Consider the following 15713-nt stretch of genomic DNA (forward strand, 5'->3'; position numbering starts at 1 on the left):
ACATAATGTAATGTATACATAGCACGGTGAACTCACTCAAACGTCGGCTCACTAAGACTTCGAACTAACCGTGAGTCTGAGTTCGTTTCAGCCTGACTGAGTCGAATTTTGGTGAATACGAGTAAGAGCAAGCTCAGTTGAGTAAACTTTCAGTGAATATTGTCATGTGGTAGTCGGGGAAAGCTGATCCAAGTATAATTTTAGTGAATATGAGTCAAAGCAAGCTCGGCAAGTAGATTTTTGGTGAATATGACTCAGTGCAAGCTCACCTGAGTAGAATTTTGATGAATATAAGTCGGAGCAAGCTTGGCTAAGTAGATATTTGGTGAATATGACTCGGTGCAAGCTTGCCTGAGTAGAATCCTTGTGAATATTAGTCAGATCAAGCTCGGCCAAGTACAGTTTTGGTGAATATGAGTCGGAGCAAGCTCGGATAAGTAGAATTTTGGTGAATATGACTGAGCAAGCTCGATTGAGTAATGATGGCATATGGTTATACGAGTTTATGCAGTAATACATGTAAGTGCAGACTCATTAGCAACATTGCCTCCATCTTGATGGGCTATACCTACGCCTCGTGATGAGGCTGCACACTTTATGAGCTGTGGACATGCAAGACGCACCCACACTTGAAAAGATACTATCATTCATACGAAGGAATGCAACCGGCTGACTACACTGCACAAATTTGATATGCTTTTGTTTAATGAGTTATCTACTGCTTATAAAAACAAGGTGTTCGCCTGCTTTTCGCATTATTGCATGTGTTTTACAGGAAGTAGAGACAGAGAAGCAAGAAAAGGCAAGGATGTTTATGGCTAAGCAGTTTCTTAGAGTACTGCGATATGTTACAACCAGCATAAACAAAAGTAATACGATGCACTGAAGTAAGCGAAATGTGCAATTACCTTTTAATGTGAGGGTTAATACAGATGCAGTAAGGATACAAAGCCTGCAACACACTGAAGGTTTATTGGTTTTTTTATTCAGGAGAAAAATGATGCATCAGAAAAATTAGAAAAAAAAACTGTTTAAATATTGCTTCGAAAATAAATTGGCAATACTGCTTATTCCCAGTCAAAGCGTGAAATATGCTATTGTAGAACATTCATTACGATATCCAGTTTGCACGTTCGCTTTGCGTCTCGCAGCGGAAGTAACAGAACCTTGAAATGAGATAATTCATTGGGGAAAATGCGCATGAAAGCCCTAACCAACCAACTGCAACTAAATGGTCGCGCGTATAGCGTGACCAAGCATTTGGTCACGCTATACGCGCAACCACAGCATTTGTCCGTAGTTGCATATTCTTTAAATTGTTCCGTCCGTAAAAGCATACGGCGATAAAACTGTGGCGTTTTCGTATATCGCGAGTTGTCTCCAGAACCAGAAAATTGGGACGACATCCGAAGGCCATGCCTTCCCGTGAGGGACACCTCGTAGTATTTACCAACTCGCAGCGCGTGTGAATAACGGAAAATCACGCAAAAGTACGTACTATCAGCACCCGAAGCCAACGTAAAAAACAGCGTCGCCAGATTAGCAACGTAGGGTGTCAACAAACTCGTAGAAATCACAGAACCAAATCTGACCGAGTTTTTATCTGCACTGTTCGCGTGTCGGTGCTGATGTTACGTACCGATTGCGCAATCCAAGGCTCCACTCAATTAGTTGCACTGTTCGAGGCTCGTTGATCTAATATTTATAGACAAAAAAGTATCTATAAACGTTGCGTTGAGCGACCGCCGCCATTTTCCAAAACAGACCGCGAAATACCTCTCGGCGCAATTTCGACGGAAAAATCGCAGCGATTGCTGCGACGTTGCGACGCTGCGACCAACCGGTTGGTCGCAGCCGAAAATCGCAGAATCGGCCCTGCGACAGCGATTTTCGTCGCATGCGACGGAAATCGCACTTCCGGTGCGATAATCGCAGTGCAAAATCGCACCATGTGAAACGGCCTTTAAGCGACCCCGAAAACTCCGCCGGCATCCGCGCTCCTCCTCCTCTCCCCTAGCAACGGCGCGAGGAGCGGAGAGGAGCGTCTGTAGCAACGGCGCAGCGACGTCACGCCCCACGTGACTGCGCGCGCCCCGCGCCGGCTCCGTACCGCTCTCCGCGCCGTGACGTCACGGCGCGTTGTGCAGCTGGCGCCTCCGCGCCGTGGCTACGCGCGCCGCGCCGGCTCCTCGCACCCTCTCCGCGCCGTGACATCACGGCGCCATGCAGCTGGTGTGCCTCTCCCCCCGTTAGGTTTGCACTCACCCTCGGCCGCCGCCTCTCCCCTCGCGCTGACAGCTCCCTCCTCGCCCGGTAACAGCCCCTCGTATGCGTACTCTCCCCACCGCTCACCCCCTCTCCAACCGCCTGGCGTGTTTCGCTCCGCCGTCACGTGTTTTGTGTGTGGCGCCGGCGCGTCAGTCGTGCTCTCTCGCTGCCGTCTCCTTCGCTCGGCTCTGCAGTTTAGTCGCGCGCGCCCCCTCATAGCATCACCCCGTGCTTCGCACTTGCTCATACTCCCCTTCGGGGAAATGCGGGTTTTTTATCCCCCCGCTTCGGTCCGCGTTCGCTTGTGTCTTTCGCAGTGCTCGTTTTCTCGGTTATGCCGCCAACGACGACGATCAACGCAGGAACGGACGCCTTAGAGCTGTGTTCTAAAAAAAAAAATAAGTTGCGCATTTTTTGTACGTCAAGAAGCCTTCACTATATGCTTTGCAGCCAATTTACTCTCGTTAAATACTTTAATGATGGCCTTACTGTAAGGGCTTCCGGGATAACTTCAGGAAACATCGCGGCACTTAAATAACCTCATCAAGAATGTTATATTTCAAAGAGAATAATTTTTTTATAACGTAAATCTGGTGGGGGAGTATATCGTACTATAAATAGACGTCAACATTTTCACTTACTTGGTGAATGACGCTGATTGCAGAGCGAAGTGTCTTCAGTGGTACGCGAGAAATGTCAGTTCCGTCAATGGTGATAGAACCTGATGTGCTCGGAATCATACGCAGCAACGCCAATATAATGGAGGATTTCCCTGCACCAGTTCTGCCCACGATAGCTACCTGGAATTCAAACAAATGCCCAGGAGATGTCTGAATAACACAGCACTACTCGTCGCACGAAAAGCATGAGGCGTAATTCAGCGCATGATGAAAATATGTGACTGCTACAGCCGAATGAAATTAATATAAAGGGTGTCCCAAATACCATGCACCAAGGTACTTCGATTATTTTTTGCATTCCGCCTAGTTACATAATTAGCCTTAATTATTTATAAACTTCTCAATTATTATAGTTAGATGAAAAGTGTCAATGAGAAAATGGTAGAACATGATAAACCCTACATACAGCTTTCTGTTGCTAAATACGTGCTACATGAAAGTAAGCAAGTGCTAAACATTTGCAAAACGTGAAGGCGAATGCCTGCCAGCTGTGGAAGAAGACGACAAACGCGCGAGCAGTGGCATGAGCGCGTCTCTGTGAACACATGACGTGTGCAATCAGGCTCACACTAGGCCCAGCTTTATATTAAGACAACCGTTGAGCAGAGATTGATTAAATCGCCAGCTAAAGACTTGGGCGTACCACTCGAACATTACCGTCGTAATGAGGACTACTGGCTGGAAGAAGTTAAGCGAATCAAGGAAAACACAACAAATTGGAAAGGCACTCATATCTCAATGCTGGCGAAAGCCACTGTATGCGACTTGTTTTTAATAACCAAGAAATGGTACGTCATGCAAGTTTTATGTTGTTCTCGTATAAATATGCAAGATTCACAAAGTTTTTGCTGTGTTCATTTGGGCATCGGAATGGGAGATTGTAGCCGTATGAACTTGATTAAGGGAATCAAAGACGGCGGCCGAGGCCTGTCACATATTTTTGTGAAACAGCTAGTGAACAGGTTTACTTTCTTTCGAGACGTACGTGACACCTTTCTGCGCACAATGTGCCAGTTGTGACTGAGCAAGCATCTGCCAGCTTATGTGGTAAGCAATTTATGTATGCCAGGTGCTCTTCGATGGCACCTAAGAGAAGTAGTTGAAAGTGTCCGTTTTCCGTCCGTACATTTTTCTAATGATTACCTTTTTCCGGTGTCACGGAAGAAATTACACAGGGATACACTTGACATGATCATACCGGTTCCTATGTACAGAGCCATAAACAGTGGAGGACGGGGACATGACGTTTTACAGCGTGTTAAAAATGCAGGTGCAACCAGGTACTAAATGTTTTTTACCTTAAGTTACATACCGGGACTTTGCCGGTACGGGCCTTTTTACAATAGAAGGGTTTTTATTTACCTTGGGGAGCAAACTGCCTTATATGTAAACAACTGGAAGCAATCGACCACGTTTTTTTTGCCTTGTTCGGAAGGAGTTTATTTTTGGGACGTTCTCCAAACAACACTACAGAAATAATTGCCGTAAATGCATGAGGTATTAGATATTTAACTATAGAAAACGAGGACGGACTGCCCTCGTACCTCATTATGCTTATGTGCCTCCACTCTTTGAGGCGGGCTCGAATGGCAGGTTGTTTTTTTGTTTTGTGTGTGTGTGTGTGTGTGTGTGTGTGTGTGTGTGTGTGTGTGTGTGTGTGTGTGTGTGTGTGTGTGTGTGTGTGTGTGTGTGTGTGTGTGTGTGTGTGTGTGTGTGTGTGTGTGTGTGTGTGTGTGTGTGTGTGTGTGTGTGTGTGTGTGTGTGTGCCTGTCCGAAAGCTTGCACGATTACTCTTCCGGGAGGGTGTTTCCAAGTGCATGCATTGTCGTAAATAAACATCAAGAATGCCCCCCCCCCCCCCCCCTCCGGATTGGCTGACGAGGATTGAGCCCCTTGCAACTTTAAAGGAATTTTGAACATGACATGGCCAGCGAAAAACACATGTATGCTTGCAAGTTTGAAAGTATGTTTATATGTAAAATTATGCATTGGCTTTCTTTGAAAAAATTTATGCAATTTGTGTTTGCTAAGAGAAAGTGCCGGCAATAAAGAAAGAAGAACAATGGCAGCCGTGGCTTCAGGGAAGCGTGCTCGTGTCGCACCGCAGCTGGCCTGGGTTCGATTCCCACCGAAACCAAAATTTACCCATTTCTTTTTCGAAGCCACTAATTTGCTTTGTTTACAGCAACCTCTCGGACAAATGTGCCGCTAATCTGAGCATTTTTTGAAGTGTTTTTGCTCTTTGCGGCGTCGGCCATTTTTCATCACAGCACAGTTTCGCCAAGGTCAATTCAAGGGCTCCGCGAACAGACAACTAGGGCTGTCGCCCTAAGAAAAGTGTTTTGCGGAGCTTGAAAGGAAGCCCGCGAATACACGCAACTAGCCTCTAGGGGCCAATCGTGGGTCAATTTTGCATATACTTGCGGACTTGATTCACGCTCGGAAAAACACTTTCATGTACCACATATTCAGCAACAGAAAGCTCTATCGGGAGTTTTTTCATGTTACTCGTACAATTTTCTCATTGACAGTTATCATTTGAATACATTACTTGAGAAGTTCATTATTTAAGACTAATTATCTAATTAGGCAGAATGCAAAAAATGATCTGAGTATCTCCCAGCGATGGGAAACAACATTACCTTAGTTCTCTCCAGGTACACGGTATACTTGCATATTTTGAAACCTTGGGGCATGATAGTTAGGACACCCTGTACATACAAGCCTCACATATTGAGGCATCTTATGTGACAAAATATGTCAAACACGCTTTAGATGTGCTTGGTAGTGTAAATAGGTTCAGAACAATTTTGTTGTGTTGCTTGTGCACTGTATAGTTTTGAAACTTTTACCACCATCGTTGGCGTGCTTCAATTTCCTTAATGCTTCTTTTTCGCTAAATATTGCGTGATATGGTTTACAGTTGATGGAAGCGAATTCTACGAGTACAAGCAATAGCCCTCCACGCCATCTTTCTCACCTTTACAATAAAAGAAACGTCACAACCTAGCTTTATGTCGGTGTATGGCAGAGCATTCAGCTGCCCTACTTTTTATGTATTGTGCAGTTATTATTTGAAAACAACAATATTGTTAGATTTAGTGCTTTATTTTTAATTTGAAGTATTCCTGATCAATAAGGTAACTTGTTTCAGGTCTCTAAAATATCATTTTATGCTCTACTACTCGAGCTGAACACTGTTTGTTACATCGGAAGCAAATAGTGTCCTCTTAAAGCCTCTTTTAGTGAACCCGGAAGAACTGTTTTGCTTCTCGATGAGGTCAGCAGGACAAAACCTGAAACAAAAGCGCATGCAATGTTGTTTCTTTTGTTGTTTCAAGTCTCTATTTCCGGTTTATCAACGCAGAGTTTGACTAAAAAGTTTCCGCAGATACTTAAACTCGTCAAATCCATCACAGTTTGCAAGGTTACCCTTCAAATACAATCCAAATGCAGTGAGCAATATCTGTGTGCCAAATTGTTACATCCTTTTCAAAACATTCAACGAGTTTGCAGGAGATAGGAAAATTGCAACACTTCAGAGCGTGAATGGAGTGTAAAATAAATGTAATCAGAATTCAAGCACACGTCATTAAAAACTACCTTCTCTCTGGGCTGGACGCTGAATGAGATACCCTTTATGGCTTCTTCGGTTATACCCGGTCTGTACGAAGCGCTGTAGTGATCAAATTGCACTGCACCATGACAAGGCCAACGCTCAAAATTCGGCTTGATGAAGACTCCAGGAGACCCGAAATCTTTGACCCCACTGAAACAAGTGTCTTCAGATGCGATTGCCTGTAAATGCAAACGTGTGCAAATGCTTGTATTCTTCAGCTGCAGATTTATTGCAAATATGTGGAGACTATAGAGATGCGTGCACCGCTGCAAGAAAAGGAACACTGTCAATTGGCAAAATACAATGCCCGCAATTTCAAATTTACGAAATTCATTAAATGTGTTACGTGTTTAAAGTGAAATTGATGATATTAGGCACAACGTAATGATTTTAATTTTTATCTTCAACGTTCAGGCTCATTCAAAAGTGCTTGATTCGCATCTAACATAAGGGACTGAGAATTCTAAGTGCTCTCGGGAGCTTTTAACAACTGAAAACCTGTACCCATATTTGATTGGCGCTTAAGGGCATGGGATGTTAGAAGTGCTCATTTTTGAGCTAGACGCGACGTTTCGGGTAGCGGCAGCCAAGAAGCTTTCGAACGCCGTCCTGTTAAGTATTTGTGGCTTTAATCCCTATATATATATATATAGGTTTTGTTAGAGAAGTTTGAGGTACAACTTTTAGGTGTAACGATTGCCCAGTCAAATATGTTTGAAAAATAATAAAAAATACTTAAAGGTAGGTCTATCAGCGTTAATGCTTGGCATTTTTCTTTCGAACTTCTGCTTTGGTTATTACTTGTTTACTAGCCAAGTTTCTTACGGAATACCCTTCTCACGGAGGCGAGAACACCCCCATATAATCTTGCCTTACTTATTTACACAGCTAGTGTTCCTTGTGGTTGTAATTGCCCCAGACAGTTAGATATTGAAGTGTATTACAACCCTATGTGATGTATGAGCTCAAGTTCATTTGATCATTTTAGTTGGCGTACTAGCAGACAGAAGATAGAACCAAGGACATCCAGAAGTCGAAACAGGTGAATGATTTATACATAGGTCTTTGCAACGGCCGACATATACATTCACGATTTCACAAGAAAGGTAACACATTATTTTCAATGCTCACCTGAGATATTCTTGGTTAGAACCTATGAGCAAACTATGGCACGTGTCATAATCGCTCTTGAAAACTCACCAATTTTGTCGAATAAATTTATTGGATCATTGCACATCATTTTGCTATGCATTTCAAGGGCATATAAAACGGCTACACGGTTATTTGGAGTTCAACACATAAAAAATGGAATGCTCACTTTTTCTTCAGGTAGCTCGGTGTATTCTAGTGCACGTTTAAAGGCCACATCACCCTGGGACATCCAAAATATGACCAAAAAAACTCCTGTGATAGCGAAAGGCACCTAGAAGAAAAGAAATTCGTGAATTCTGAAGAGTAATTGATGATGTCCTAGTCCAGCTAAGAAATAAAGACCACGGCTAATTACATTTGCAGGAGAAGAAGGTCTCATTTGTAAAGCAGGGCTCAGTTGTTGCTACTCTACAATTTTGGTAATTAGCTGCCAGTTTCCGAGACACCCTAATCTGCATATAGAACTTCCAGTTAATACAGCTAATTTTGGCTTTCTAGAGCCTGTGAACCTAAAATCTCAATTATACTGCACAAGGCACTACGGATAGCGCACAACGTAGCCATACTGTAAGGTATCTTGTACTTTTATGCTTACGTAATTCTACAGCAAGTTAGTGAATATGGCGGCCCTTAAACTTGAATTACATTCTTCACGCCAAAACTTTTTATTGCACTATTTTTCTGAGATTTGTAAACGTACGCAAAGCTCAAGTATATCTACTGCTCTTCAAATTTTGTAGCCAAAGTGCGACATTATCTTTATTATTGGCGCGCTCTAAAAATTATGGTACGTACCGTCAATGATGACAGCAGAGAGAGACCCACGGTAGATGCAGATGCAGCATCGCCTTGTGCTGGGACAACAACAATGACTGCGGTGGCGATTACGACCGTCTGGGCACTGAGCGTAACCAGGAAGCGGATGAACGCGTAGCAAAGGATGAACAAAAGAAATCCTCTTAGGTATTCATTCATAAGACGCCTAAAGACGGCGCAGAAGTTTTCTACCACACCAAATGCGCGTATCGAGCTCAAGCTTTCAAGCGTTTCGGCCAGGTGCTGCAGCACTCGGGACAACCTCGTGCTCTCGTAAAAGCGTCCCACGATTACGGCGTGTAAGCCGTAACGCTGCAAAGAAAAAAAAGTGAGATTATGTACTTTCATACTACTTCAACAGACAGTTCTAAAAATAATCGAAACACTCGTTAGTAGGAAAGCATTTCACAAACATTTGAATAAGTATTTCTAAGAGTGAGTTCCATTAGTTGCGATTAACCAGGAAAAGGTAATGATGACAAAAACAAATCGGCATCGGGAAAGAGCTTTCTTGTAACTAAATACCAATTCATACATCGTTTTTTTGTCTTCTGTATATATATTTATTATTGTGAATAGCAGAATTTGCCTACTTCTGCCATTTTGAGCCTATCTAGCTATCTATCCTCTTACGCCGACCCAGCGGTCCAAGTTGTCTAATAGCTCGGGCCACGAGGTATTGGCGCGTGGTCCTGATGCAGCCGTGGTCGTTGCGTTGCCGTCATTCCTGCTTTTTTATTCGACTCTCGTCATGCAGTCGCCTTCACGTCATCATCCTCATAACGCCGTCGTCACGCTGCCAATTTGTAATTGTCATCACTTGAGTAACGTCATCTCATTGGTGTCATGCTGTCGTTCTCATACCAACTACATCACTCCGTCGACTTCATCTTACGTCATCATTGCATTGTAATGATACCGTCGCCACTCAATCGTGATTATGCAGCCCGTGTACTGCCGTCATCGCAAGTCAGACACTAACACGCCTTCATTGTGAGACTGTCATATTCATGCATTCATCGCCACTCCAGTTTCGTCATCCGACTCTCGTTATACTATCGTCGTCCTTCCATCGTTGTCATAGATGTTTCTTGATACAGTCATCGTCACGCCATTATCATCATACACTTGTAGTCATCCCATTGTTTTCATGCCGCTGTCCCGTAACCTAATCGGGATTGCTGGCAGTCGTTCCATCGTCATCATTGTAACTTGAACGTCTTATATTCGTCATGGCATCGTCGGTATACCGTTGTCGTCATGTCATTGTCATCACTTCCGTATCGCCATCCCATTGTCCACATGCCGTCGTCCGCAAACAACCATCGTTGATCCATCGGCGTCAATTCTTGTTGATCTTTTTATCATTAACGTGCTGTTGTAATTCAGTTGTGATTACGCAACCGTTCTCATGCCATCTCCTTCATATCGTCTTCCTCGTGCCGTCCGGATCGTGCCCTCATTGTCATTCACGCTTCTTAATCCGGTTATCTTCTACATTTGCCGTCACGCCATCCTCATTATACAATGGTCATCTCCTTGTCCTAATGTCATCGTCGTCCCGTTGTCGTCATTATATCATTGTCATAATTTAAGAATCAACAACTAATTGCCGTCAGGCCGTCATCATTATAAGCCTTTGTTTTTCGATCAATACAATTCCTTCTTCATTATTGCGTCTCCACTGCGTCGAAGTCATACAGTCATCGTCATGCCTTCATGATCGTGGGCGAGCTTGGTAAGCGAGTGCAATAGCAAAGTGGGATCACATCGAAGTACGTGCTATAAAGCTGCAGCAACTCAAGTCTCCGAATTACCACTACACGTGCTAAAGAATTGTGACTTCTGGAAGATGATCTGTTGCTACATCGCTCGGTTGCTATTCGCTTTACCATCGAAAATCATTGTGAGATGAACTCTGTCGTTTTGTTTTTACAATGACCCGAGACTAAACTTATTTCATTAAAGATAAGGTTGCGTAAAACCTAACGTAGATGTTTCAGCAAATTTTTGTGTTAGGAATGAATAATTTGGAGGACACGAGAAATACTGTTAGTAGACGCAACGGTATATGCTGTCTTTGTTTCTTGCCTGATCACCAGTATAAAACAGAGCACCCAGAACACAATCTTGCATGCGATGGTACAGAGTTGTCCAGATGGACGAAGAAAGAAGGCGCTGTTTTCTGCAGCTGATGCGAAGGAAAATTATATGAACGCGTACGCCGAAATATCTAGGCAGTTCATCTCCCCCCCCCCCCCCCGAGTATGATTGCCTACAAGATGAACACAGCATAACAGATAAAACGACCTTTGCTCACATCCGGCATAACCGGGTCGGTTTTATCTACAACTGCATTAGAGCTGCTTTGCGGGCAGCTCCAAGCTGCAAACTACTTCCAGAAAGGAGAGAAAGGAAGATATTTGCCCAAATCTCGCTGCTTATGCAGGGTGGAGATTAAACACCAGATATCTGCCACAGTACAAAACCTTGCCCTGAGGAATCTGTTTGCTTTACGCAGTAAAAATTTATATTTGCTGAAATAATTTCACGTTCTGGCAGCTTAACGAACCCAACCGTCTCATCGCAAAAAAAAAGAGTCGCTGTAGCTGTGCTGCCTGCGCAGCACAACTACAGCGTAAGCTCGAGGAGGGCTCCAGAGCAGCTCCATTTTCGGCAGCACGCACTGGAGGGTCTTCGCGGCGTAGTCTATTTCCGTCGTTTTCACGAGAACGAATTAAACTGTCCGCCCGGCGTCGACGGCGAGCTGCGGCTTGTATTCAGCTCTGCACAGCGGTCTGTTAAGCCCGATGTTGCCTGCTTGCAGCCGTGGGCGTAAGTCTACGATTCGCTTTATCAGTAGCAGCTCGTACCTTTCGAGGAGGCACCATAATCTGTACTGAAGAGTAAACACAGGCATCGAGACCACGGTGGTAAAATAGATCGAGACTGCGCGGCGCACGTGTCACTTACGATGCTGCTGCCCCTGCCGCTGCTGATGATGACGATGATGATTTATTCGCATCCCCATGGAAACGGGATGGTGAGAAATAGTCACCTAGCCTGCTTGACTTGATCAGGTATGCTATACCTGTGTTTCATTCTAGCATTTTGTATACATCTTTTTAATCTTGCTTTTTTTTCCTCAAAGCTTTGCTATCTCCGTTATACCACTACCTATGCAACTGCTACATGGCGTGCCCCCTGGTACAATAATATGCAACTGGAATGCAAAGTGTGCACGCGTCGACGCTACGCGGCACGCATCTCACATCGCGTGACTCCTCGGGCGCAATAGGATGCGTGTGTGAGTATGTCTTCGCGGAATCTAGCAAGCGCTGGCGTGGCGCTGTGATAGAGTAGTTGACTTTCACGCAGAGTGCCCGGTTTCGATCATGGCAGGAACTGGGTTTTTACAGCTGTGTGTGGCTAGAGCATGTCCGCTCGAGCTTCGTCGTCTTCTTCGACAGCTGGTTTGCGCCCCTCAGCGCAACCGCGCCAACGCGCTCGTGCCACTGGTCGCGCGTTCGTCGTCATCGTCTACTTCCACAGCTGGCTCCACTCCACATTTTCTCTAATGTGTTTCCACGTATAGCACACGCACGCATACGTGCAATGTCATACGTTCAAGCAGATGAAGTTGCGGTCTCACTTTAGCTCCGCCTTCGCCATGGGACGGACGCGAGTGGTTCGTACGCCCGAAAGACAGCAATTTTACGCGGGAGGAAGTCGAGAGCAGCCGCGTGAATGGGATCATCGGCGTCGTGCCGCCGACTCGCCGTCCTGAGAAGAAAAACGGGCCCGTGATGCGGCACAGAGACGGCGCAGAGCCGCCGAAGCTGGCCGCAACGAAGGCGAGCGAGGGTTGGACCTGGCGCCTACGTGAGGTTCAAGAGGGGCTTTCTTGACCATATTTTCGGATAGAGTTGTAGTGTTTGCGATTGGCTGTGGTACTACAACGACTTCTCTGAAATCAGTGGGATACGTTGGGAAGAGCGATGGCACAAAGCGGTGGACGTATTGACTCCGTGCTTTCCCGGCGAGGAGGACGTCACGAGGTTTCGCAAGGACTTTGTGAACGAGCCCTTTGGATGGCTGCTAGATCCAGCCGACGACGATCAAACTCCAGAGGCGGTATTCTGTAAGAGTCTACCTAGTGGACTCTCCATTTTGGCGGCCGTTGATTCGCTGCTGCTTGATGTGCAGGAAGGTGCCAGCCAGTCTCCTTCCTGCACGTCAAGCAGCAGCGAATCAACGGCCGCCGAAATGGACAGTCCACTAGGTAGACTCTTACAGAATACCGCCCCAGTCCTCATAGTTGGCGACTTCAGCCTGGACGTGGACGCGGGCAATTGGCTGCCCTCGTTTATGCTTGAACGGTTAGGGCTACAGTGCCACACCTATCCCAAGACGCCAACGACCACGAGGCGCTCGTGTTTGGACTTAACCTTCGTTAAGAACCAGTCCATCGTCATCACCAAACCCATGGCCGTCTACCATAGCGACCAGAAAGCAATAGTAACTTGCGTGAAAAAATAAACAACAACAAAACATTTACGCATCTCTAAAGTTCATACTGCCGGTTTCAATAGCGACAAGCATGAAGAACCATCCGCAGGCCCGGCTAATATTGAGGCTGAACAAGGTACCAAACTACCAGCTGTGTTGTACATTTAGATATACCACCTATACAGCATCGCTGGCCATCCACCTTCACAAAGTGGAATGGGTCACAATTTTTTTTCTTATTCCTGGCGATAGCTGCCACGGACACCGGCGGCGGACACCATCGCCAACCAAAACGGCTATTGGAATGAGCCCATAACAGCTCTCGCTGTAAAATAAATCGTGCAGATACTCCCAGTCTGATCAATGCAGCTCTACTCAGGTATGTATAAGTATTTTAGTCAGAGCAATCCATAGAACAATATAAAAAAGATAAGCTAAATGAGCAGCTGATAACCGGATGTGATACAAAAAAATTGCTGTAATGCCCTTGAGATTGCGAATATTTTAACACAAGACAGACTCCTAGCGATTTCTCAGCGATCGCCACTGTTTTCATTAAGTTATATTTGGGAAATATGTTTTTTATAGATTGAGGCGCTTGGTTCCAAAGTAAGGCGTAGCTATTTTTTTTAAGATGGTGTCACCAGCGATAAGCGGTGGCAAGCAGGAAAAGCCGAACTGGTGAGGGACGTGTTTTATCAAAAGCTGCATCATCCAGCTTGCCACCCAAGTCATGCGGATCGCTTGTTCAGAAAAAACAGCTGTTAACTGCAGCTATGGCCTACACTCTCATCGACTGCACAACCAATTATTGAGCCTTAATCCCGATACTGAAGTGACGCATAGGAAGAAATTACGACGTTGCTTGCGTAGAGAATAAACCTAAGAGAAACAAACCGCGGCAGCTGCAACGCACCATACTTTTAGATGTAAATGTGCAGGAAGTGTTAATATGAGTAGGAAAGTATATACTTTTATTTAAATTTTGTCAATAGAATACATCTTTATTTTTAAATGCATAAGCATTTCCATGCCTACCAAACGAGGACACATGTCCGTCCGTCCAGTAGGGCGATTGCATTCGCTCATACCTATCTATGTTAGCAATGGCTCACACCCCCGCAAGGCTGAAGCGGACAGTGCATACATTTATTGAAATCACTCATACAACACACAGAACCGCATACGTTTCAATAAAGAACAAGCTCAAAACAAGCATCGGAACCATCAATAAAGCATTGCATCAGCAGTTGTATAGTGGTGGTTTTGCAACAGCTTCGCTTGACATACACTTTCGCAGGTTCCTAACGTCCGATAATGGTTGTTAAGGCTCCGATCGAGGCCGATACGGGCGATAACAACCGATGAAGATTGATAAGGCTCGGATGTAGTCCGATCAAGTTGATAGCGACCTATAAAGCTTGAGAAGTGGTCATGCTGGTTCGATCAACTTTGATACGATTCATAATGAGACCGCGCTGCGTGGAGATGAGAAAGTGGCACAATGGTTGTGCATACTTAGACAACTCCAGTGGAGTTTCTGCGTGAATTTTTATGCGTACAACAGATTATGTGCCAAGTGTAAAAACAACCCAGGCAAACTTAAGCAGCTTCTTTCCAGTGCTACTACTGAAGTGATACATCCATTCCAATGACTTGCCAACGACTGAAGCAAGAAATCGAAAAACAGATACTCGAGCAGCCTGCATAAGATATTAGGTGTCGATTTTAAAGAAGTTATGCTTTGTATTCTAGGGTCTGTGTTTACTTTGTTACTATTGCATTGTGTGAACAGTGTTTGTAAACAGCTTGTAGGCGGTACGCCAAGTCGAAGTAGACGTTACTGTGGTCTGACGACAACAAGACGAAGATAAAATCCTTGAGCCGTGCTGAAGATGTACAAAATGTTTAGCAAATATTTCATTAATTCCGCCACCATTCGGAGAAAACAGACACTGTTGTTAAATTGACGCAGTTGGTTATATAATTGGTGCTCGGTCCTGCAAGTTATCTTTTAACCTTCAGCACAAACAGGGCACATACCTCTGGCTCAAAAATCTTTGGTACTGTTGTCCTAAATAAAACAAAAGCAAGTTGTTCTTTCTATGAGCCATGAAGTAGGGCCCATTAGATGCTTTCACAAAGGTTAGGCAGGTCTTTTGCACAACCCAATGAGAAAGCCAGCAACTATAGAATTGGACAATATAATTTAGCTATGATTACTCGAACTAGCGCATTCCACAAGGGGCCACAAAAATATGCGAAAAATCAAATATATGACTACCCTTGCTTATGGGACATTTTTGTTTGCAGCTAAGAAGTTCGTCATTTCAGGGCTGCATCGTTACGTGCTGTTCTAATGCGAAGCCCTGATTCTGAAAGAGTAGATTGCCCATCTTCCTAAATGGTGATGACGCTAGCCTATGGCACTTGAAGCAGTGGCTCGGGTTATCTCATCATAGGAAAATTCGCATAGAAAATAATTGCGCGACGAATTCGGGCGGCTTTACATCGTAGCTTCTGTGGACTTTCAGGGAATCTTCGAATTCATTCGAATTTTCCGAGAATTCATTGTTATTCTTAGAAGACAACAAGTTTTCGAGTAATTGGCCCTTGTTTTATCAAGTGGCTAGTCTTCTGCTTAGCGGAATCGCTAGAGGGTACGCCAT

The 15713-nt window shown here is 44.7% G+C and overlaps 2 protein-coding genes across 2 annotated transcripts in view; both read right to left on the bottom strand.

The window, feature by feature from the left end:
• LOC119462306 (ATP-binding cassette sub-family C member 2-like) overlaps window positions 1-15713 on the bottom strand; it is a 246582-nt gene that overhangs the window by 163011 nt on the left and 67858 nt on the right. The window lies entirely within an intron of this gene.
• Window positions 1-15713, bottom strand: part of LOC119462766 (uncharacterized) — a 43504-nt gene that overhangs the window by 8479 nt on the left and 19312 nt on the right. Inside the window, exons 6-9 of the mRNA XM_037724034.2 lie at window positions 8515-8847; window positions 7886-7990; window positions 6552-6746; window positions 2910-3068 (exon numbers count right to left, since the gene is read on the bottom strand). Of these exons, the coding sequence (XP_037579962.2) occupies window positions 2910-3068; window positions 6552-6746; window positions 7886-7990; window positions 8515-8847 (792 nt within the window). The remainder of the gene's footprint in view (window positions 1-2909; window positions 3069-6551; window positions 6747-7885; window positions 7991-8514; window positions 8848-15713) is intronic.

This window comes from Dermacentor silvarum, chromosome 8 (genome assembly GCF_013339745.2).
Source record: "Dermacentor silvarum isolate Dsil-2018 chromosome 8, BIME_Dsil_1.4, whole genome shotgun sequence".
NCBI classification, from domain to species: domain Eukaryota; kingdom Metazoa; phylum Arthropoda; class Arachnida; order Ixodida; family Ixodidae; genus Dermacentor; species Dermacentor silvarum.